The following is a 25743-nucleotide window of genomic DNA, read 5'->3' as shown; positions in this document are numbered from 1 at the left end:
TCAAATTTCAGTGTCCCTTGGAACACAACTATACTCATTCACTTACCTATCGTCTGTGACTGCTTTTGTGCTGCAAAGGCAGAATCAACTGGTTGTGACATTTACTGTCTGACCTAAAATATTTGCTGATTCCTGGTTTAGAGGTCAGAAATGGACTTATGCATATATAGGAATTTTGCTAATGATAAAGATGGCATTTCAAACTAGTGACAAGAGCATGGATTGCATGATAAATGGCAAGAATTAGCTATCTATTTGAGGGAAAAATTACTTTTATTAGGATTACTTCAGGTAGGGAAGCTAAAATCAAGAAATGGGAAAAGATTGATAGATCTGAGTCTATTACCACCACCACCACCACCAACAAAACTTTGCTTAATAGGAAATAATATCTAACACTTACTGAGCACTTATGCTTGTCATGTTTTACTTGAATAAGTGTTATAATTATACTCTAAGGTAGGTTCTGTAATTATTCCCACTTAACAGAGGAGGAAACTGAAGTTTACATATATTATGGAATTTGTCTGTAATGAAGAGTAGAAAACCATGATGCAGATCTTTGAATTCAGGCCATCTGGCTCCCAAGCCTATTGTGGACAAGACAAACTGAGAAAAAATAGTTGCAACATGGTAACACCATTTTGTAGGTATTATCTACATCAGCACATAAAGATGTACCTAATTCCTTTAAAATATTCTGTTGTATAAATGTCTTCAGTTAATTTAACCTTTCCTCTATTGATGAACATTAAGTTGCTTATAATTTTATTTTGCTGTTACGTGTAACACTGATAAACATCCTATGTATGTGACTTTATATAGTAGTATGGATACTTCTGTAGTATAGAATCAGGAAAGTGGAATTGTGAATTGCTGGATTAAACGGCCTGTGCATTTAAATCAAGTTTGCTCTCCAAAAATATGTGTGTGTGTGTGTGTGTGTGTGTGTGTGGTTTAACTAAGGGAATCATAATATCTTGGAAGGAACATTGACTGTTCAGGCAAAACTGCCTCATTTTTGAGAGGAGGCCCTGAGAGGTGAAGTGTTATGCCCAAGATTACATAGCTATTAAGTAGCTGTTACACTTGACTCTTTAACTGGTTTTTGCTGTGCCACAGTTTGGCACATTTTTCTCCTTTGTCTTGCTGAAATCCAGGTACCATGATTATAGTTTTCTCCAGAAACACGCTGTTAAAAGGATCCATTTGATATTACTTGTCCTTGGTACTCAGCACAGTGCCTGACACACAGTAGGTAATCAAGTATTTGTTGAAAAAGTGCTGCTTTCAGATGATCAGTACTTACAGACCACTTATTCAATAACATGTTGACAACCCATGCATCACTGTAATACTTACCAAGTAATCAAGAATTTATCAAGAAATGAAACATTCTGATCTCCTCCTTCCTAGATATTTACACTTCATAATGGTTTAGTTTTCTGACTGGTTATGTTTTCCAAATAATTGTGTGGCTTTGTTTTTGCTTTGTAAAAAATGAACTCAAAATTATAAATTTAGTTTTTGAAAACCTTAATGAGAAATTGTTCTGTGCAGAAAATTTAGGAAGATTATACAGAATATGTTTTATAATAGACTTAAATGGATTATATCTTTCAGAGGGCAGTAGATTAGTCTTCCAAGTTAGCTTGACATACTGCATGCAATGTACATGTCCTGGAAATGATGCATAACATTTGTGTTCATAGTACCAAAAATTATGTATAATCAAGATTAAGTAAAAACTCCTTAAGGGTCTTATTATTATGTAAGGGACCAGTGCTGTAGCATTAACTGTCTTTAACACTTCTGTTGTCTCCAAGTCACAAGGCAAGGAGAAAAGATATGGTAAGACCTTTAGAGGAATACGTAAATATGTAGTACTCTATTTTTGGGGAGATGAGGGGCTTAGTTTTGTTTTTTAAATGCAAATTCATAATCAACAAATCTTTATACTTCAGTAAACAAACTGGAGGGGTTTTTTTTGTTGTTGTTTTACAAATGCCTTTTTGGCACTACTACTGAATCTGACTTGGCTTTATTTTTTAAACAGCTTCATTGAGGTATAATTGACATAAAATAAACTACACATATTTAAAGTGTGCAATTTGATAAGTTTTAACATACGTATACACCTGTGAAATCATCACTACAACCAAAGTAATGAGCAAATCCATTACTCCCAAAAGTTTTTTCATCCCTTTTTATAATTCCTTCCTGGTACCACCTCCCACAGGCAATCATTGACTGATTTACTTTCAGTTAACTACAAATTACCTTGCATTTTCTAAAATTTTATATAAATAGAATCATATAGTAAGTACTTCTGTTGCCTGGCTCCTATTACTCAGAGTAATTGTTGATATTTATCCATGGTGAAGCATGTGTCAGAGTTTATTCCTTTTTATTGCTAAGCAGTGTTCCATTGTGTGTCTGTTTTACTACAGTTTGTCCATTCACCTGTTGGTGGACCCTGGGTTGTTTCTGGTTTTGGGCTCTACACATAGAAGCTGCTATGAACATTTGTGTACAGGTTTTGGTATTGTTAAAGTATAAACTGAGGCAGAATAAAATTTTAAAGAGTTTTGTCTGAGCAAACAGCAATTCCTGAATCAGACAGCAACAAATCAAAAGTGATTTGGGACTCCACCAAAGGAATGCAAGCGGAAGACTTCTATAGGATGAACAAGGAAGCAAGGCAAAGAAAATATTTGATTAATTATATTTATATAGTTGCCTTGTTTAGTCCATCCTATTGGAAAGTCCCTAGTTATGTAAGTTAGTTGATGGCTTCTAATTGGCGTAGCCTAAGTTTGTTTGTTTCTTTTTTTTTTTTTTTTTTTTTTTAAGAGACAGAGCTAGAGTGCTTTAGTGCAATCGTAGCTCACTGCAGCTTTGAACTCCTGGGCTCAAGTGATCCTCCCACCTCAGCCTCTCAAGTAACCAGGACAACATGAACTACAGACATGCACCGCCACGCCTGGCTAATTTTTTAATTTCTTATAGAGGCAAGGTCTCGCTAGCTATATTGCCCAGGCTGATCTCAAATTCTGGCCTCAAGTGATCCTCCTGCTTCAACCTCCCAAGGTGCTTACAGGCATGAGCCAGCATGCCCAGCCTGATTTTTCTTTAATATAGGCACAGACAAAAAATAACCAAAGTTTACATTTGCAAACAGCCCAAATTAAGTTTTGCTTCTATTGCTTATATTTGCAAGGTCAAGGTTGTTTTAATGGCTTAACTGGCTTTGTCCAGGGGATTTATAGACCTGGTCTCCATCTTATTTTAATAGTATGAATATGTGCTTTCATTTCTTTTAGGTAAATATCTAGGAATGGAATGGCTGGATCATATGAGTAGGCTTACTCACTTATTAAGAAACTTGGCCTGGACTACATAGCAAGACTCTCTCTCTAAAAAAAGGCTTTTTTTTAATTAGCCAAGTGTATTAGTCAGGGTTCTCTAGAGGGACAGAACTAAGAGGATATATGTATATATGAAAGGGAGTTTATTAAGGAGAATTGACTCACACCATCACAAGGTGAAGTCCCATGATAGGTCATCAGCAAGTTGAGGAGCAAGAAAGCCAGTGGTGGATCAGTCCGAGTCCCTAAAGCAGGGAAGCTAACAGTGCAGCCTTCAGTCTGTGCAGCCAAAGGCCCAAGAGCCCCTGGAAAACCACTGGTGTAAGTCCAAGAGTCCAAAAGCTAAAGAACTTGGAGTCTGATGTTCTAGGGCAGGAAGCATCCAGCATGGGAGAAAGATGAAGTCCATAAGACTCAGCAAGTCAGCCCTTCCATCTTCTCCTGCCTGCTTTATTCTACCCCCGCTGGCAGCTGATTAGATGGTGCCCAACCAGATTGAGTGTGGGTCTACCCCTCCCAGTCCACTGACTCAAATGTTAATTTCCTTTGGCAACACCCTCACAGACACACCCATGAACAATACTTTGTATCCTTCAGTTCAGTCAAGTTGACACTCAATATTAGCCATCCCACCAGGTGTAGTGGCTCCCACTTGTAGCCCCAGATACTCGGGAAGCTGAGGCAGGAGGATCGCTTGAGCCCAGGAGTTAGGCTGCATTGAGCTATAATATGATAGAGGCACTGCGCTACAGCTCTGGTAACAGAGCAAGATCCTGTCTTTTTTTTTTTAATAAGAAAATAATCTAACTTGTTAAGTTCATAACTTATTAACAAAACTTATTTTATATTCCCATCAGCAGTGTATGAAAGTTCTAGTCCTTCCACGTTAACAACACTTGGTATGGTCATTCTTTTTAATGTTAGCCATTCTATTTTTAGCCCTTCTGTGTAGTGGTGTCTTATGGTTTGATTTGCATTTCCCTAATGACTAACAATGTTGAGCATCTTTTTCAAGTGTTTATTTGAAGGGTTCAGGCCTTTTCCCACATTTTAATTGAGTTGTGTTTGTTATTATTTCATTTTTATCATTTTAAAATATATTCTTGGTACAAGTCCTTTATAAGTTGCATGCTTTGCCCATATTTTCTCCAGGTCCATCACTTGTCTTCTCATTCTCTTAACAATGTCTTTGAAAGAGCACAGATTGCTAATTTTGATGAAATTCAATTTATCATTTATGCTATTGAATATCATATCTAAGAAATCTTTGCCTAACTCAGAGTGACAAAGATTTTATCCTATGCTTGCTTTTGGTTTTTTTCCATTTAGGTCTATGATTCACTTTGAATTACATGCTAGTGGATGTGGAGTGGTATCTAATTGTGCTTTTGATTTGCATTTCCTTTTTGGCTAATGGTGTTGAGCATCTTTTCATGTATTTATATAGGCCATTTATATATCTTCCTCAGAGAAATGTCTGTTCAGATCTTTTGCTTGTCGAGTTATCTTTTTTTTTTTTTTTTTGCTTTTTAAAGTAAGACAGACACATGATTTACAAATGTTCTCTAATTGTATGGGTTATTTCTTCACTTTCTTGATGATGTCCTTTGCAACACAAGTTTTTTTATTTTGATGAGGTCCAGTTAATATTTGTTTTGTCTTTGGTGTCATATCTAAGAAGCTGTTGCCTGATCCAAGGTCACAAATATTTACACATAGGTTTTGTTTTAAGAGTTTTCTAGTTTTGACTCTTACATTCAGATATTTGACCCACTTTGAGATAATTTTTGAATGTGGTGTGAAGTAGGAGTCTAGTTTCATTCTTTTGCCTGTAAATATCCAGTTGTCCCAGTACTATTTATTGAAAAAACTATTCTTTCTCCCATTGAACTGCCTTGCTACTCTTGTTGAAAATCAACTAACCATAAATGTGATGATTTATTTTTGGGCTTTAAGTTCCATTCCATTGACTATATGTCTATTTTTATGACATACCACATTGTCTTAATTACCTGTGGCTCTGTAGTAATTTTTGGAATTGGGAAGTGTTTTCCTCCAATTTCATTTTTCTTGTTCAATATTATTTGGGTTATTCTGGGTTTCTTGAATTTGTATAAATTTTAAGATCAGCTTGCCAATTTCTGCAAGAAGTCCACTGGGATTCTTGAAGAGGATTGTGTTTAATCTGTACATTAATTGGGGAATATTACCATTTTAGCAATATTAAGCCTTCCAATCATGAGTGTGGTGTCTTTCTGTTTATTTAAATCTTAACTTTCTTCCAACAATGTTTTGTAGTTTCTATGAATACAAGTCTTGCAGTTCTTTTGTTAACATTATTCCTATTTTATTCTTTTTGATGCCATATTGTATACAGGATTGTTTTTTTAATTTCATTTTCAGATTGCTTGTTGCTAATGTAGAGAGAAATACAGTTGATTTTTGTATATCGATATTGTATCCTACAACTGGCTGAACTCATTTATTAGTTATAATAGATTTTTAGTGAATTCCTTAGGATTTTCTGCATACAGATCATATCATCTGCAAATAAGGATAGTTTTACTTCTTCCTTTCCAATCTGGATGCCTTTTATTTCATTTTCTTGCCTAATTGCCTTGGCTACAACCTCCTCTAGTACAATATAAATAGAAGTGACAAGAACAGACATCCTTGTCTTATTCCTGATCTCGGGGGAAGGCATGCAGTCTTTCATCATTAAATACAATGTTAGCTATGGGTTTTTTGTAGGTCCCTTTTCTTAGATTAGGAAGGTGTCTTCTAGTTTATTGAATGGTGTTTGGTTTGGTTTGGTTTGGTTTCTTGAGATAGAGTCTCGCTTTGTCGCCCAGGCTGCAGTGCAGTGGCGTGATCTCGGCTCACTGCAACCTCTGCCTCCCAGGTTCATGTGATTCTCCTAACTCAGCCTCCTGAGTAGCTGGGACTGCAGGTGCATGCCACCACCACACCCGGCTAATTTTTTGTATTTTTAGTAGAGGCGGGGTTTCATTGTGCTAGCCAGGATGGTCTCTATCTCCTGACCTCGTGATCCACCCACCTCGGCCTTCCAAAGTGCTGGAATTACAGGTGTGAGCCACCGCACCCAGCCCCTATTGAATGGTTTTTATTAGGAAATGGTGTTGGATTTTGTCAAATGCTTTTTCCATGTCTGTTGAGATGATCAAGTGAATTTTGTCTTCTATTGATATGGTATATTGCATTAATTGATTTTCAGATGTTAAACCAACCTTGCAGTCCTGGGATAAATCTTATTTGGCCATGATGTATGATCCCTCTTATATATTGCTGGGTTCGTTTTGCTAGTATTTTGTTGAGGATTTTTGTATTTATATTCATATAGGATATTGGCCTATGGTTTTCTTTTAATGTCTGGATTTGGTAGCAGGATGATACTGACCTTATAGAATGCTTCCTCTTCCATTTTTTGGAAGAGTCTGTGAAGATAATTCTTATTTAATAATAATAATTCTTATTTAAATGTTTGCTAGGCTGGGCATGGTGGCTCATGCCTGTGATCCCAGCACTTTTCGAGGCTGAGGCGGGTGGATCACCTGAGGTCGAGAGTTCAAGACCAGCCTGACCAACATGGAGAAACCCCATCTCTACTAAAAATACAGAATTAGCCAGGCGTGGTGGTGCATGCCTGTAATCCCAGCTACTCGGCAGGCTGAGGCAGGAGAATCCCTTGAACGTGGGAGGCAGAGGTTGCAGTGAGCTGAGATCGCGCCATTGCACTCCAGCCTGGGCAACAAAAGTGAAGCTCTGTCTCAAAAAAATAATAGTAATAATAAATAAATGTTTGGTACATTCCACCAGTGAAGCCTCGTGGCCTGGACTTTTCATTGTGAGTAGTTTTTTTTATTATTATTAATTCAATCTTTTGTCATAAGTCTATTCATATCTGGTATTTCTTCTTAAATCAGTTTTGTTAGTTTCTATCTTTCTAGGATTTTGTCCATTTTATTCAGTTATCTTTTGAAGAGATTTAGATAATAATGAGCAAAAATCTTATGTTACCAATGTCGTTAACATTAATGATGTTTTTCATTGCTTTGTATAAATCCATATTCCTTTCTGGTATTATGTTCCTCTGCCTAAAAGACTTATAGTACAGGTATGATGGTGATGAATTCCTTTAGCTTTTTATGTAGAGAAAGTATTTTGCCTTTTTCAAAGATAATTTTTCTGGGTATAGAATTGTAGGCTGGCATATTTTTCTTTTTAGTTCTTTAAAGATTATTGTTCCACTGTCTAATTACTTTCAGTTTTCAAAGAGTAATCTGTCATTATTATCTTTTGTTCCTTGTATGTGATGTGCATTTTTCATGTGACCAGTTTAAAGATTTTCTCTTTACATTGGATTTGAGCAATTTGATTATCATGTACCTTGCTATAATTTTCTTTATGGCTATTTGGGATTGGTTGAGCTTCTTATGTGTGTTTATAGTTTCCATCAAATTTGGGAAATTTTCAGCCTTATTTGTTTAAGTATTTCTCCTGACTCCTTCCCCCTTCTTTGGGGACTCCAGTTACATGTATATTAGGCTGTTTGAAGTTGTCACAGAGCTTATCAATGCTTTGTTTATATTTTTGATTCTTTTTTTCTTTCTGTATGTTGCATAGTTTCTGTTGCTACATCTCTAGTTTACTAATATTTTCTTCTAAAATATCTAATCTGCCATTAATCCCATTCAGTGTATTTTTCATCTCAGACACTGAAATTTTCATCTCCTGAAGTTTAACTTGGATCTCTTTTATGTCATTCATACCTCTACTTAAATTTTTGAACATAAACATCATTTTAAAAATACAGTTATGATGGCTGTTTTGGTGTCCTTTTTCTGCAGATTCCCACATCTGTCAGTTCTAATCATTGGTCAGTTTTAATTGTTGATTTTTTTCATTATGGATCATATTTTTTTATACCTGGTAATTTTTGTTGAGATGCCAGATATTGTGAATTTTATTTTATTGAGTACTGGATATTTCTATGTTCTTATAAATATTCTTAAGGCTTGTTGTGCTATTACTTGGAAATAATGTGATCCTTTCAAGTCTTGCTTTTAAGATGTATTGGCAGGATTAGTGCCATGTTTAGTCTAGAGCTAATTATTTCCCACTACTGAGACAAGATTTTTTTGAGTGCTCTACCGAGTGCCCTGGGAATTTTGAGTTTTTCCAGTCTGTCTGTTGGGAACATGCACTAATCCTGGCCCTGTATGAATGCTGGGTTCTGTGTCCTCTAATTTTGTGTGTGGTCCTTTCCTTAGCCCGTTAGTTGCCTCATAAGCCTTTACTTATCAGTGCTCTGCCAAATACCCATGGGATATCCTATTCAGATTTCTGGAGTTCTCTCTGCGTGCAGCTGTATCCACTCTGGTACTATATGCTTTAATCCTAGATACCCTGGTCTCTTCAGACTATGAGCTGCATTCCATGAACTCAGGGAATCTGCTGGGCTCTGCTTAGGTTCCCCTCCTTGTGTGGCTCAGAAACTAAGGCAGTAAGCTGGCAACCACTTGTTTCTTGTTTCTCTGGGGATCACTGTCCTTTGTTACCTGATGTTAAATATCTTGAAAATCATTGTTTCATATTTTGGGTTTGTTGGCAGGAAAAGTTGTTTGTTTGTTTTTGATTGTTTCAAGACAACCAAAGAGAGCAAATCTGAGAGTAAATCTGGCCCGTTACTTCATCTTGGTTGTAAAAGGAAGTCAGTTTTTTAAGCAGTTTTAGAGAGTTAGAATTGATGGCTTGTAAGGTTTCTTTCAATCCTGAGATCTTTGGCTTCATATTACATACCTTTAACAGCTTATTTTCCCATCCTCACATTATCCTTTTCTCTCCTCAAAACACTTAACTATCTGCATTTGTGCTTAGAAGGCTTGTTGGGATTAACTCTGGGCTGTGAATGAACCGTATTCATGATACAAACACATTTCATAGAATGATGACAATCAAGATGTAACAACAGAAAAATGTTTTCTATAGTATTCTTAATATATTTATATGATAGAACAGCTATAATGTGATCTTCTAGATTATGGCCAAAGAGTTTCTTTCGGGAACTAGGCAAATAAGATTTTAATTGAAATCTTTCATTTTTAATAACCACAGAATTATGCAACTAACATTTACATTCTGAAGTAATTACAGTATCCTTTCATTTTATTGGAAAATATTCAACTGTAATATTAAGTAGGATATCTCAAAACCTGTATTTCCCTTAAAGAGGAAGAAAAATGACCTTAGCTTTAACACTGCCACTGATAATTTCCATTCTATTTTATTGAAAAGTAAACCTTCAGTAGTGACCTATTGTCTGAGTTATAGCTCATAGTCTAAAATACATTGTGTATATAATGAAAACATATGAGGTACCATATTAATAAAAGATAGTGGTAGTTCTGTTACCCAGTTTCACTTCAGTTTTGAGTATAATATGCTTAAGTATGTATATCTTTATTAATTAAAGTATGTATATCTTTATTATACAAGATTATGTCTCCACATTTTCAGTTCTTTTTCCTAATAAATGGGCTAGTAATAGTTAAAACAGATACCGCTTGGTTTATCTTTTAAATAATGAAATTCAAGTGTTTTCTTATGCTAGGGATTATGGTTTTGAGGTATGGTTAAGTCCTGGAAATAATACTAGTTTTGTATTCTTATTTTTTTATTAGATGGTATTTCTTAAAGGCAACTATTTTTTTCTGTTTTTTTCTACATCACTCAAACAAGATTTATAATCAGTAAGAGAGATGCTGTAATAGTAAAAGACTCCCTTGGCCAGGCGCGGTGGCTAATCCCAGCACTTTGGGAGGCCGAGGCGGGCGGATCACGAGGTCAGGAGATGAGACCACGGTGAAACCCCGTCTCTACTAAAAATACAAAAATTAGCCGGGCGTGGTGGCGGGCGCTTGTAGTCCCAGCTACTCGGGAGGCTGAGGCAGGAGAATAGCACGAACCCAGGAGGCGGAGCTTGCAGCGAGCCAAGATCGCGCCACTGCTCTGCAGCCTGGGCGACAGAGCGAGACTCTGTCTCAAAAAAAAAAAAAAAAAAAAAAAAGGACTCCCTTGTAGTGAATTAAATTTTTCAAGATACTTGGTTATCACTTCGTTTACTAAAATAATAAATGACTAAGGAGAGTTAAGACCATTATTTGTGGTATATTGGCCATAAGAAGTTTTCTTCTGTCCTATGTTTTATACAGACATGTTACCAAAAAAAAAAAAAATACGCATTGTAGCATTTGCCACAGAAAGCATCCAGGTTTTTCTACTCATTAAAAAAGTGGCTAGGACTGATAACCTGTAGTGATCTTCCAGGTTTTGCTGCAGTGAGAAAACCATTACTGTTAAAAACCTGCTGTCATATCACATTATCCTTCTCAACAAGCACTTTGTTACAATGGAAGTTCTCTTTGCAGTGGAGGCCTCCTTGCCTCCCTTGTCCTAAGTTAAACCTCTATTTTTAGAGTTAAGAATCGTTAAAGACATGGAAGAGTTCGCACAACTGGTTGTGGCATGAACGATAGCATGTAATTTTATAAATGTATAAATGGTTTTTGAATTTTTTTCTCTGCTGATAAGGATGATTAAATTCTTCATGTTTTTTCTTTATATAGACTCCAAACCTTTCTAGACTTGTAGGAAATCTGTTGATGCATAATACAGTGGAAAGAATTATGTGATCTAATGTGCAAATAATCTACTGGAGGACATTGGATATAAAAATGTTTTCTTAATGTGTTTTTCAGATGTCTGTGAGCTTTTGAAGTTGTTCTTTCCCCCACTTAATTTTAAGTCTCCTAGATTGGCTGAGCTGAGCAGTAGAAATTAATGAGGTAGAATGCTTGAGTTGAATAAACTGGAAGAAAATCTCTCTCTCCAGTAAACCGTTATTACTGTAACAGAAACAATTTCTATAAACTCAGTTCCCAAATGGTCATAAGCTTTAGTTGGGAAATGGTGCGGTAATTGAAATACTATGTTAATAAAGAGTTATAGGCAATATAATTTTCAAATAATTAGAGAACAGTAGAATATATGTAATACAGACTATGCTGACGTAATTTTAATGTTTCTTTGATTCAAGTTATAGCTGTGTAGACATACTAGTTAAAAGTATTATACATAATTTATTGTTTTTTGAGGTATTTTTAAAAATTCTCCCAGGCCAGGCTCAGTGGCTCACACCTGTAATCCCAGCACTTTGGGAGGCCAAGACAGGCAGATCACCTGAGGTCAGGACCAGCCTGGCTAACATGGTGAAACCTTGTCTCTACTAAAAATACAAAAATTAGCTGGGAGTGGTAGGCAGATGCCTGTAGTCCCAGCTACTCAGGAAGCTGAGATGGAAGGATCACTTGAACCCAGGAGGCAGAGGTTGCAGTAAGCCAAGATTGTGCCACTGCGTTCCAGCCTGGGTGACAGAGTGAGACTCCATCTCAAAAAAAAAAAAAATTCTCCTAGTATTTTCTGAATATTCTAAATTATATTAGTACCTCTCATAGTTCTCTGCATGTAGTAGTCACGTAGCTAAGTTTACTGAAGCCACAAACAAATTTGATATCCTTAAGGGAACAAAATTCTGATTGATTCTGATCTGTGTCTTTCAGAAAAATCACTACCAATATAATGGATTTTATATATCAGATTGCTTTATTCTGGATATCATGGTAACAATACAGAAAGTATACATAATTTCCCATTTCTGCAAGTAGTCATGACTGCTGAAGAAAGAAAAACTTAAAAGCTACGGCAGAATTATTTGGGTACCTTTTATGGAAATTCTGATTTTGTTTTTAATTTTTGATAACTTTTTACTAAAGGTATGAACACACAAAGAGCTTATTTTGTTAGGCAAATACACATTAATAAGAATGCCTAGAAGAGGACTGATTCTTCACACCCGGACCCACTGGTTGCTGTTGGGCCTTGCTTTGCTCTGCAGTTTGGTATTATTTATGTACCTCCTGGAATGTGCCCCCCAGACTGATGGAAATGCATCTCTTCCTGGTGTTGTTGGGGAAAATTATGGTAAAGAGTATTATCAAGCCCTCCTACAGGAACAAGAAGAACATTATCAGACCAGGGCAACCAGTCTGAAACGCCAAATTGCCCAACTAAAACAAGAATTACAAGAAATGAGTGAGAAGATGAGGTCACTGCAAGAAAGAAGGAATGTAGGGGCTAATGGCATAGGCTATCAGAGCAACAAAGAGCAAGCACCTAGTGATCTTTTAGAGTTTCTTCATTCCCAAATTGACAAAGCTGAAGTTAACATAGGGGCCAAACTACCCAGTGAGTATGGGGTCATTCCCTTTGAAAGTTTTACCTTAATGAAAGTATTTCAATTGGAAATGGGTCTCACTCGCCATCCTGAAGAAAAGCCAGTTAGAAAAGACAAACGAGATGAATTGGTGGAAGTTATTGAAGCGGGCTTGGAGGTCATTAATAATCCTGATGAAGATGATGAACAAGAAGATGAGGAGGGTCCCCTTGGAGAGAAACTGATATTTAATGAAAATGACTTCGTAGAAGGTAATGTGAAAAATATGTTGGTCATTATTATGTTAGTAAGACAAATGCTAGTATTGTATGCTGGTAATATAAGTCGGTCATTATCCACAGTATTAAAACACTTAAAGTTTTTGCACTTCATTGCACCAAGAATTTTAAATGGCTTTCTGGAAAAAGGTATGAGATCATAATAAAAATGGAGAATAAGGACTAGGGAAATAGAATAAAACAGCTCTTGTTGCATGTGTATGATTTATATTCCTCACTTACCTGATCTTGGTGTTCTTTTTTATGTTTTTAAAAATGTGTAAACTAAAACTCAAAACCTGAAAACCATTTGATAAAGGAAAGAAAAAATTAGTAGACTCTTAGCTATTTTTTGTATTGGAGGAAGGAGAAGCTCATGTCTGAATAAGGGGTTATACATAGTTTAAAAAGCATATTTGGCATTTGGAAAAGTAAGGAAATACCTGTTCTCCTAATACATATTTCAGAAAGGGTATGGAATTTTTATGTATCAAGATGGGATATGACTCAGAGGTTGAAGAACACTGCTATAAAATTTAAGATACTTATTGATTGATATTAACAGTAATAATTCTAGATCCCTACCCATCTCCTTTACACTCACTGCTAGACATTTAATTGCTGACTTAAACCATTTTAAAAATAAATGTTTCTTGAAAGTTCTCCTTGCTTGATTCTATAAACTGTGTTATCACAGTGGTCCCCAGCCTTTTTGGCACCAGGGACTGGTTTCATGGGTGACAATTTTTCCATGGGATGGTGAGGATGGTTTTGGGATGAAACTGTTCCACCTCAGATCATCTGGCATTAGTTAGATTCTCATAAAGAGCGTGCAGTGTAGATTCCTTGCACGTGCAGTTCACAACAGAGTTTGCTCTACTTTGAGAATCCAGTGCAGCCACTGATCTGACAGGAGGCGGAGCTCAGGCGGTAATGCTTGCCAGGCTCCAATCACTCACCTCTTGCTGTGCCGCCTAGTTCCCAACAGGCCACGGACCAGTAGCGGTCTGTGGCCTGGGGGTTAGGGACCCCTCGTATAGCACATGTAGACTTTTTGACTCCAAATCATCATGGCCATCACTTGCTGCACTGTAGCATTATTATAATACACTGAGGCCTTTGGAGGCCATCAGGGAGGGCATTATGCTTTGCAGTGGCATTGCAGCTGCCTTTCCTTGTGGCCTCCTCTTTTTTCTGCTGTCACTTCCTGCCATTTTTGATGGATTATTTTTCTCAAAACTCTTCTGATTTTTCTGCAAGCTCAGATTTTGTCTTCTCACTGTATGTTTGTAGCTTATGGCAGAATTGGAAGCTGCGGAGGAAATAAGATAACTAAGTAACATGTGTAAAATGTCCTCACATCAGCTCTACCTAAAAAGAAAGGGAGCTGTGCCAGTTTTATATTCTGCAGCTCCTGCTTTTGTCTTATAACTCTCCTTGGATTCTGATACTTCAGGATTTTTCTCTAAATGGAACATATTCTGTTCCTCACTTTTCCTCTACTGTGCCACTGTCTGCCCACTGCAGGGAGAATAATTACTAATAATTAGTAATGACAACTAATTCCTATCCCTCTTCTAAACTTTAGCTCAGATATCACTTCTTCTGAGAAGTCATCTGCAACCTCAAGTCTAAGACAGCAGTACTTCTGTGTGCTCTTGTCACCTGTACATTCATACTGCTTGTCCCAGTATGTGGCGTTGCCCATTTCCTGGTTTGTGCTTCCTACTAAAGTGTAAGCCTCAGGAGGGTTGGGACCAAGTCTATTTTATTCACCATTTTATACCCAGATATTTACTGAGTGACTCACACATCTGTAGGTCTAACCTTCTTCTCTCTCCTGAGCGCCATACATAAAAATCAGATTGCCACTGGGCGCAGTGGCTCACTCCTGTAATCCCAGCACTTTGGGAGGCTGAGGTGGGCAGATTATGAGGTCAAGAGATCAAGACCATCCTGGCCAACATAGTGAAACCCTGTCTCTACTAAAAATATAAAAATTAGCTGGGCATGGTGACACGCGCCTGTAGTCCCAGCTACTTGGGAGGCTGAGGCAGAAGAATTGCTTGAACCCGGGAGGTGGAGGTTGCAGTGAGCCAAGATTGCACCACTGCACTCCAGCCTGGTGACAGAGTAAGACTCTGTCTAAAAAAAAAAAAAAAAATCAGATTGCCTCGTAGATGCGCATGCTTTTCTCTCAAAGGCATCTCAAATCACTGTGTTTAAATCTGTACCAATTTTTCTTTGACTTCACTCTAGTCAGTGATTTTATATGTATGTACGTATACACACATATATATATATCACATAGCACTATATTGTTATTATTTGTCTATTTTTCTGTCTCCTTCACTAGACTGGCCCTGTCCTCAAAATTGAGACCATGTGGCACTCTTTGTATCACATAACTGACACGAAGGCACTTGATTTCTTTTAGTTGATCTAAACCAATAGAAATTTTGGCTCGTGGGTCTAGATTTTAATATTGCTAGAAGTAATTTCTTTATTTATCATGGTTACCATATTGATAGGCTCTAGTATTTTTAAAAAGTCATATGTAAAAAGGAATAATTGTCATTTGTAGTATATTTTATAGATTGAATAAAATAACAGAACAGTGAACTTTTTTTTTTAACCTTTTCTTTTAAGTGAGTAATTGTTACTGTGCAGTGGGGATAAATATTTTCACAAATAGGTAAAAATCCTGCAGGTCTAGTTTAATACCCTTTATGTTTAAGTGAGTAAAATCTGTCTTCCCATTGAATTTGTAAACTTTGACATGGAGACGTCTTTGTTCCTAACTCTTTCCTTTAGGTTATTATCGCACTGAGAGAGATAAGGGCACGCAGTATGAACTCTTTTTTAAGAAAGCAGACCTTACGGAATATAGACATGTGACCCTCTTCCGCCCTTTTGGACCTCTCATGAAAGTGAAGAGTGAGATGATTGACATCACTAGATCAATTATTAATATCATTGTGCCACTTGCTGAAAGAACTGAAGCATTTGTACAATTTATGCAGAACTTCAGGTAACTGTCAGGGCTTAATGATTAAGCTACATTCTCCTAAAAAAATCACGTTTTACTCAGATTTCCTTAATTTATCTTCACCGATTATAATTACTTAGAATAATTTTACAGACTTTAGGGGAACTTTATTTTTTTATATTGTCTCTTTTTTTAAAGCATGTGTAGTATATTGTGTTATAGACAATTTGAACTATGAAATAAATTAAGAGTGACACCTATTAGAAACTAAATTTGATGGCCTTGATAATTGTTTTGAATTCATTTTAAGACAAGTTGAATTTTTAAAAAGTCAACTTTACTAAGGAATAATTTACATGCAGTAAAATCCACATATTTTAAGGATATAGGTATCATGACCCTTTTTTTTTTTTTTTTTTTTTTTTTTTGAGACAGGGTCTCACTCTGTCACCCAGGCTAGAATGCAGTGGAGTGAGCACAGTTCACTGCAGCCTCAACCTCCTGGGCTCAAGTGATCCTCCTGCCTCAACCTCCCAAGTAGCTGGGACCACAGGTGCATGCCATCTTTTTTATTCTTTGTAGAGAGAAGGTCTTGCCATGTTGTCCAGGCTGGAATTTAATGTCTTTTGACAAATGTATACACTCACGAACCACCACCCCAATTAAGATACAGAATACTGGTGTCTCACAAGAAAATCCCCTTGAGAATGATTTGAGTTTTTTAATTGAAATACATTTAGACATACAAACATTAAACTAAAAATTGGAGAAAGTTATTTCATCTTGCAAAGCAGAGAATTTGTAAAGTTTTTTTATGTTATAAAATTTGGATATTTTAAAATGCTGAAGTGTTAAATAATTATCTACACATTATGAAAACTATTTGTGGAAAATGCTGCTTTTTGATTTAACAGTTTCCATGTTTCTAATACTTTACTATTTTTAATGTGTTAGATACTTTGATATACTAGTTTAATGCTTTGTGATCCTAGTCTTTATTCTCATATTGAAATTGTTGGATTTAAAAGGTTAATTAAAACTGGTCTGCAGCTGAATGTCTGGCAGTCATACTTCCAAGTGAGATTTACTGTTCCAAATAGCTCACTTGAGATCCGATTTCCTAAAGCATTTTTTTATTGCCTTTCTTGGAATTACTTTCAAAGGCCACATTATTATTTACAGTAAGTAATCTCAGTCATGGCAAATATTTATTCCTTAATGATAGTTACAATTTTTGGAATTAGCCAGTCTGAAGACAAAATAACTCTTAATCCAAAAGGTCAGTATATATTTATTTGGTTCTGAACCAGTTGAGTTTATTTCCTTGAATAGCTTGTGATTTGCTTCTGAAAGCAATCCAAAAGCAAAAGTTCAAAAAATGTTTTGAAATAATGGCAGCAATGTCAGACTGCTTCCATGGCCCTCCAAGGGGTGCACTCATTCAGGCATAGACCTTGTGCCTTCCATAATTCATCAGTATTGCCACATTTATGTTTACTACTGTGTCAGTAATGCCTCATTTTCTTGTTAAAGCTTCATGTGGTTGCTTTCTTAATGAATAGTGCCTCATGTTTTCTTGAATAAACTTTTATTTTTCACTTCTGTTAGGGATGTTTGTATTCATCAAGACAAGAAGATTCATCTCACAGTGGTGTATTTTGGTAAAGAAGGACTGTCTAAAGTCAAGTCTATCCTAGAATCTGTCACAAGGTTGGTGAACCACATCTGTGGTGAAGGCCTTGATATATAACATTGCTAAAAGAGAATTTCAGATATGTAATGAGTTAATAATTTTTAGTAACTATTATTTAAAAATTGGCTGAGCATGTGGGCGGTGGTGGTGATGATAAGTTCCTCATTTCACATGCAACCCTACATGACTCAACTTCCCTTCACTGCTTAGCAAGCAGCCTGGCATGATGCTCTCTCTGTGGCCCACTCACCTTCTGTGTATTTGCTGCTGCTTTCCTTTTTTTAAAATCTAATTCCTTCACTTTGACATAATCATCTTCTGAATTTGTCTCTTTTTTGTCACCTTTCTTTCCTTCCATTTCCTCAGGCTCCTTCTTCTCCCCCTGCTAACAATGTTGAGGTCTCCCATATCCTTAAGAAACTCCCACTCAACTCTGAAGTGCCCAGCCGCTACTGTTATGTTTCTGTCCTTTCACAGCTCAACATCACAAGACAGTAGTTCATAGCTAAGCAAGTCATATAGTACCTGGCACATAGTAGATGCTCAGAGGTTTGAATGGATGAATTAGTAATCCCTTAGTACTTAATTATTAATTCTTTAGCCTCTCAACCTTTTTCTTTCTAAATCATGGGCCCAAAGATAACGACTTAACTGCCAAATTCTTTTCTGTTATTCTTTTTCATTGCTTTTTTACCTTTGACAACCTAACCAGTATTTCTGTCTTAAAATGTTCTTCTTGTGTTTGTAAAATGTAACTATTTTGTAAATGTAAGTATGATGTAATGTAAACTATTAGGTTGATTATCATCTCTAACCACACCAGCTCTATATCCTTTACTTGCTTCTTTACCTTTCTGCCAGTTGTGGCCATTTGCCAAGAGCCCAGATTTGATCAGCCATTCTTCTCAAATCATTCAACTAACATTCATTGAGTTCTACCTACTGTGTTCCAGGTACACTGCTTGGGAGTTTGACTGGGGTAGTTGGAAGAAGAGTGGGCATAGATGAGTGAATCTGAGTCCCTGACCTGCAGGGATTCTCAGAGCCTTGATGTATATAGACACGATTCACTGTCTTCCCCTTCCCTACACCAGCTCCTCCTCCTGATGGCCCTCTTTCAGTTCAGAGTAAAACCATTTTCACCATCTGGGCATGACTTCTGAGAGCCACAGTCTTTTACTTATTCTTTGCCTCCAGTTACCTCTAATTAGTTAGTTCCTACTTAATTCACAGGACCTCTTCTCTATCTCTTCCTTGCTACTGCCACCACCCTAACCCTGGTTCCCCCTCCCTCCATTTCTTCCCTTCCTGTCCCTCCTTAGTGTTTTTAGATCACCTACTAAGTGCCACGAGCTCACACTGGTAATACTGAAGTATTGTCAAGACACTTCTGTGGCAAATGGTGTAAACCTACCTTGAGCTTGCTTGAGGAAAATAGGAGCAGTATTGAAGAATCTCGGATACCTCCCAGAAATAAAGGGATTGTTACAACCAAATTTGGGGAAGAAAATCAAAACAACTCTGGTTTCTCAGGGATTGGAACCAGAGACTTGAATACCATCAAAATTCTCGTCTCCTTGTCTGTTTTTCTCTGCATGTTGACTTCATTCTCCTGTTGCAGATTGGCTTCTTCCACATGGTGAGGGATATGACTGTTGGCGGCTCTGGGCTCACATCTTCTCAGCTTTGCCATCAGAGAGGAAAGAGCTTTCTCCCAGCTCCAGTTGAGAAAATCCCAGGGAAGGACATTTTGCCCACTCTTGAGCCAATCACTATGGCCAGGTGGGGTGGGGGTATTGGGACTGGCCCAGCTTAAGCCTGGTCTCCACCCCTAGGAAATTACTGTGGTTGGGGTGGGCAGAGAGTGAGGGGTATTCTGTGATCAGTGCCTCCACTTGATGCTGAGTATGTGGGGTGGCAATGGGCAGTTTTCCCCCAACAGAGGAGAGATTTATATTCCTTAAGACGGGGAGAAGAGTCCTAGGCATTCAGAGCACTTGGAGTCCACTCCATGCACTATTTGAGCCTTTGTTCCATCTCTCCATTACCCATTCTGTACTGTTGTAAGTGTAATCCTCCTAAAATGTTACTTTTTTGATTAGGCTGCACCCTAGTGCAGTGAGTGATTCTCCAGCTTCAGTGCCAGAGTCACCAGGAGGACTTGTGAAAATGTAGAGGCTTCTCTCCAGCCCTAGCATCTGATTCAGTGGGTCTGGGTGTAGTCGGAGAGTTTGCTTCTCTAACATGTTAACAACACAGGAAGCTGATGCTGTGGGTTTGGGGGCCTCACTGTGAGAACCACTGCCCTAGCAGAAAAGTCCTGCTGATTCTCTTTGCCTTTAGGATACTGACCAATTTCTTTAACCTTGCATGGGAGGTACTCTTCACTCTGACCCTTCTCTCATTGTTCCCATTTTAAGATTCCGTTGACCCTTATCTCACTGTTCCCATTTTAGGGTCCTTTTCTACCAATCTGATTTGTCTGATCCCTTTTCTCTAAAATGCTTTCTACATTCTTACCTCTTTGCCTTTGAGAATAATTATTTTGAATGACCTTTACACTCACCACTGAATTCAACATTTTAACCAAGGCATAACTCACGTTCCACTTCTAACATCTTCTCTAACTACTCCAGACATGAGCGATGTATTTTTCAGAACTGCTGTTCATTCATTCATTCAGCAAATATTTATTGAACTCCTACTCTATCAGGGGATACTGCGTCCATAGTAATGAACAAAACAAAATCCCTGCTCCCACAGAGTGGGAGAGACACTGGAACAAATATGTCTAGCAATATAAAGGAAAACAGCTGAGGAAGAGGATGGAGATGAAGGAGTGGGAGGTGGCAGCTGCTTCTCAAGTAGTATTAGGGAGGATCCCTCTGATAAGGTGACATGTGTGCAAAGACCTAACGGATGCAAGAGGAGAGTGATCTTTGTGTGTGTTATCCATTTAGAATGCATTATTAACAGACATTACAGCTATTTTTCCATTTGTGTATTTTTCATCTCCCCAAAAGGTGTTTAAGATTCCAAAGGTCAGTGGCCACTTTAACACTTTTGGAGCCTCATACCACCAACATGTGCCTCAAATTGGGCATTTGGTGAATATCTCTCCCTGATGATAATCATACACATGAAGCTGGGATTTTCTTTCCCTTTGTGAATGTAGAACCAATATAATCAAATATTTGAAGTGTAAAACATATTTTGTAAGCTGTGTTGAAGGAAGAAAATTGGTAACTTTAAGTGGGACTTATCATTTGTTGTGTGTGCTTTCCTCATAGTGAGTCTAATTTTCACAATTACACCTTGGTCTCATTGAATGAAGAATTTAATCGTGGACGAGGACTAAATGTGGGTGCCCGAGCTTGGGACAAGGGAGAGGTCTTGATGTTTTTCTGTGATGTTGATATCTATTTCTCAGCCGAATTCCTTAACAGCTGCCGGTTAAATGCTGAGCCAGGTGCGTAAAATGTTGGTAGATGAGCTGACTATAGAATTTAGAACGTTGTCAGCATGTCCTATAGTTTGAATCAAGTGATTTTGAGCGAGAAGTTTTAGTTAAACCCCAGTATTTTTTTAAGTTATATTAGGCATAATTTAACTGGAATACTAAATAGGAAATTGAAAATTTGACCCTTTGAAATTCATATCCTTTGTTCTCTTGGGTCCATCTTCCAGTGACTACATTTGAAGCCAAATATGGAAATGCAGAGGAACAGGGTATCTACAAATTGATGAGGCGGGAGCAGTGCAGGTCAGAAAAAGAGAGCTAAGCAGATGGTATGGAGATGTGTGTGAGAGTCTGAAGCACTCAGCTTTGGGCATATAGCGTCCACACATGCAAAAATACCCCCATGCATGTGTGCACACACACTCACATGGAAGTCTAGATGCAGATAGTGCTTGGTCTCCAGACTGTGCATTTTGGGGTGATTTACTATACTTTGCTTTAAGTTGTAGATATTTTTTGAAAATTAATGAGATAGCCAGGTGCAGGGGCTCACGCCTATAATCTCAGTACTTCCGGAGGCTGAGGCGGGTGGATCATGAGGTCAAGAGATTGAGACCATCCTGGCCAACATGGTGAAACCCCGTCTCTACTAAAAATACAAAAATTAGCTGGGCATGGTGGCGTACGCCTGTAGTCCTAGCTACTCGGGTGGCTGAGGCAGAAGAATTGCTTGAACCTGGGAGGCAAAGGTTGCAGTAAGCCAAGATCATGCCACTGCACTCCAGCCTGGTGACAGAGTGAGACTCCATCTCAAAAAAAAAAAAAAAATTAATGAGAAGATGACATTTTTTGAAATCAAATTTTAAATGCTTTTTAGTTCATTTAAAAGAATTAAAAGTATTAAAGAGGCTGGGGGTGGTGGCTCATGCCTGTAATCCCAGCACTTTGGGAGGCCGAGGCGGGCGGATCACGAGGTCAAGAGATGGAGACCATCCTGGCTAACACAGTGAAACCCCGTCTCTACTAAAAATACAAAAAAATTATCCGGTCGTGGTGGTGGGTGCCTGTAGTCCTAGCTCCTCAGGAGACTGAGGCAGGAGAATGGCGTGAGCCCAGGAGGTGGAGCTTGCAGTGAGCTGAGATTGTGCCACTGCACTGCAGCCTGGGTGACAGGGCGACATTCTGTCTCAAAAAAAAAAAAAAGTATTAAAGAATCTCAACAGGATGAGTAAGTTGAGGAAATCTGTTATACAAACATGGTGACTATAGTTAATAACAATGTATTGTATACTTACAAATTGCTAAGCCAGTAGTAGCATTAAAAAATGTTCTTACCACCAAAAAAAAAAAGGTTAATTATGTGAGGTGATGGATATGGTTATTAGCTTGATTTAGTCGTTTCATAGTGTATGAATGTAGCAAAACATCATGTTGTACACCATTTTTATTAGTCAATTAGAAAAACATTGGGGTGGGGGGGTGCTGCTGAGCACAGTAGCTCATACCTTAATCCCAGCACCTTGGGAGTCTGAGACAGGAGGAGCACTTGAGTGCAGGAGTTCAAGACCAGCCTGGGCAACATAGTGAGTCCTAGTCTTTAAAAATAAAATTTTTGGCCAGGCATGGTGGCTGAATGCTTTTTAGCTCATTTAAAAGAATTAAAAAGTATTAAAGAGGCTGGGCGTGGTGGTTCATGCCTGTAATCCCAGCACTTTGGGAGACCGAGGCAGGCGGATCACCTCAGTCAGGAGTTCGATACCAGCCTGGCCAACATGGTGAAACCCCATCTCTACTAAAAATTAGCAGGGCATGGTGGCTTGTTCCTGTAATCCCAGCTACTTGCGAGGCTGAGGCAGAAGAATTGCTTGAACCTGGGAGACGGAGGTTGCAATGAGCTGAGATCGCCAGCCTGGGCGACAGAGCAAGACTCCATCTCAAAAAATAAAAATAAAAATGTTTTAAAGAATCTAATAGCAAATGGGTTTTTTTTATGTAGAACTATTCATATGCAAATGATTGCCTTCTTATTAATTAGGTTAGAGATAGTTTTCAGGAACTCTTTGAGAACCTAATGAATAAATGAAGGTTAGGTTTATTTTACAGCATGAAATGCAAAATGTGAAAGTTGAAGGAGCGTATTTGCTTAGTTTAAAAGAAATATTTTATATCCAGAAATAGATTTGCCTCTGGAAAATTGAACTCCCCATCCCTAAATGTATTTGAACAAAGGTAGAATGAGCATCTGCTAGGGATCTTGTAATAAAAAGATTGCCATGTTACTCCCACACTTCCTGACAATCACTGAACACTTCATGTGATCATATCTGATTGAAGCCAGCCATAGCAAGAGTTCCCTCTCCTGAGGGGAGATGGGCTAGTTAGCCTTTATGGTCCTTTTAGATCAGTCAGTTTGAATGCTGATGACAAGGTCTTCTCCAAGGGCTATTATATCAGGTGATTTTAACCCTTTTCTTCCCGATTTTTCCAGATTTTGGTTCAGATTTATTCTATATTTTCATTATTCTCTGCATATCTATTCATTGTACAGTATTCTTTGAATTTACTCTTTCTAATGATTCATTTTTGACAGGTGGATTTAACAGACGTTTCTAAGTTTCATAGTGATTATCAGAGGTTAATCTACATTTATTACTACTGATTAGATGAAACAATGAGTAATAAATGACTCACGTAATGAATACACATCTCCCCAAAGTCAAAGGGAATAAACATGAAGCACCCTTTAGTTTGTTTTTTCCTCTGTTCTTTTGCAAGGTTATAGTTAACCTACTGATATGTTACAAAATCATCATATTCATCAAATTAACATGATGTTCTGTAGCCTGAATATTAAAAAATAGATAAAATCATGTATAATAAGACTTTGATAAAACTTAATAGATATTGCAATAAAGAACAGTTCTTCATAACTTCTTTTTATGTTACAAACCTATATTTTAATTTGTAGGTAAGAAGGTGTTTTACCCTGTGGTGTTCAGTCTTTACAATCCTGCCATTGTTTATGCCAACCAGGAAGTGCCACCACCTGTGGAGCAGCAGCTGGTGAGACTTTCACATTTTCAGTTATGAAAGACTCTAAAGATCTTTTCTAGATGTTTGTTGTGTAAGTAGAAAACAAAGTTTCAATAAAAAACTGTATTTCCATGAGCAAAGTGTTAAAGAAAAACTATAGTTATTGTAAGCGCATTTCCATAGTTCCTCTTTATACCCCCAATAAGATGCTTTTCACATTTATTGCTTCAGAATTAAGTGTAGGGGGAGCAGAGTTTAGGTCATAAAGGAAAACCTCATGTCCCAGAATGTGGAAATTGTACAGTCATTTCTACCAGCTTATTTTTACTAATACTAAAAATTTGATTTTAAAAACCCTACTAACTAGAAATTAAATCTACTCTGCTAAATAAGAGGGAATAGTATACTCTGGTAAATTACCTGGAAAGTCATGGAATATAAATGCCATATATCAAAACTTACAGTTATTGCCAAAGCTAATTTTATGTAAGTTTTTTAAAATTTTTAAATAAACATTATTTTATAATAATTTAGATTTAGAGAAGTTGCAAAGATAGTACAGAGAGTTCCATACTTCACCCAGTTTCCTCTAATGCTAACATCTTATGTAACCATGGTACATTTGTCAAAGTGAAGAAATTAATATTGGTAAGTTACTGCTAAGTACACTAGGATTACACCAGTTTTTCTACTAATGTCCTTTTCCTGTTTCAGAATCGAGTCGAGAATACCAAATTGCTTTTAACATAATCTTTTATTATTAATACTAAGAAAAAGTAGAAATGATTAAGAAGTCACTTTAAGATGTTTAAAAAAATAAAAAATAACTTCAAGGAAAGTAATAAAGGCAGAAGTTAATAAAACAAAAATAGATTGAGAAATATAGAAGCTTATGTTTATGTACAAAAAATTTAATCATAAAGTAGACATATTTCAGGTAAAAAGGAAAACATTGGAAGTTAGAATACGAAAACATTGAGATAAATCAATTTTATAGGGTAAGTTTTCTAAATTATAAATAAATGAAAGATTTGAGAATTTATAAAATATGAACACAGGCTAAGTTCATGTTAGTATTTTATGAATAAAAGAGGTGCAAGTGGGCCGGGCATGGTGGCTCACGCCTATAATCCCAGCACTTTGGGAGGCCAAGACGGGTGGATCACAAGGTCAGGAGTTCAAGACCAGCATGGCCAATATGGTGAAACCCCGTCTGTATTAAAAATAAAAAAATTAGCCAGGCGTGGTGGCACGAGCCTGTAGTCCCACCTACTCAGGAGGCTGAGGCAAAAGAATCACTTGAACCTGGGAGGCGGAGGTTGCAATGAGCCAATATCACGCCACTGCACTCCAGCCTGGGTGACAGAGCGAGACTCCATCTCAAAAAAACAAAAAAAAAAAAGGTGGAAGCTCTGAAGAAATTAAGAGCCATTTAAAAAACAGTTATCAAAAAGTTACCCTGTAGGTACATAAATACAATGTTTTAATTTATAAGCTTTTCCAGACTCTCAAAGAGCAGGTAATATTAGCACCATATGATGTACTTAACATATTTTATGAGGCCACCATTATCTTCATATCAACACTTGGCATAGTACACACAGACACACAGACACACACACACACACAC

General features: G+C 37.3%; 1 protein-coding gene across 5 annotated transcripts in view; it reads left to right on the top strand.

The window, feature by feature from the left end:
• CSGALNACT2 (chondroitin sulfate N-acetylgalactosaminyltransferase 2) overlaps positions 1–25743 on the top strand; it is a 48894-nt gene that overhangs the window by 5113 nt on the left and 18038 nt on the right. Inside the window, exons 2-7 of one of the 5 annotated variants that reach the window (XM_055352264.2) lie at positions 6878–7233; positions 12008–12932; positions 15753–15969; positions 17536–17637; positions 20911–21089; positions 24049–24143. In XM_055352264.2, coding sequence (XP_055208239.1) covers positions 12272–12932; positions 15753–15969; positions 17536–17637; positions 20911–21089; positions 24049–24143 — 1254 coding nt within the window. In that variant the 5' untranslated portion in view covers positions 6878–7233; positions 12008–12271. The other 4 variants (XM_031015567.3, XM_031015568.3, XM_019034314.4 and 1 more) reach the window with 4 other exon arrangements.

The sequence above is a fragment of the Gorilla gorilla genome, chromosome 8, assembly GCF_029281585.2.
Source record: "Gorilla gorilla gorilla isolate KB3781 chromosome 8, NHGRI_mGorGor1-v2.1_pri, whole genome shotgun sequence".
Taxonomy (NCBI): domain Eukaryota; kingdom Metazoa; phylum Chordata; class Mammalia; order Primates; family Hominidae; genus Gorilla; species Gorilla gorilla.
The sequence above is the reverse complement of the archived record's forward strand: the minus strand, read 5'-3'. Positions and strand labels throughout refer to the sequence as shown.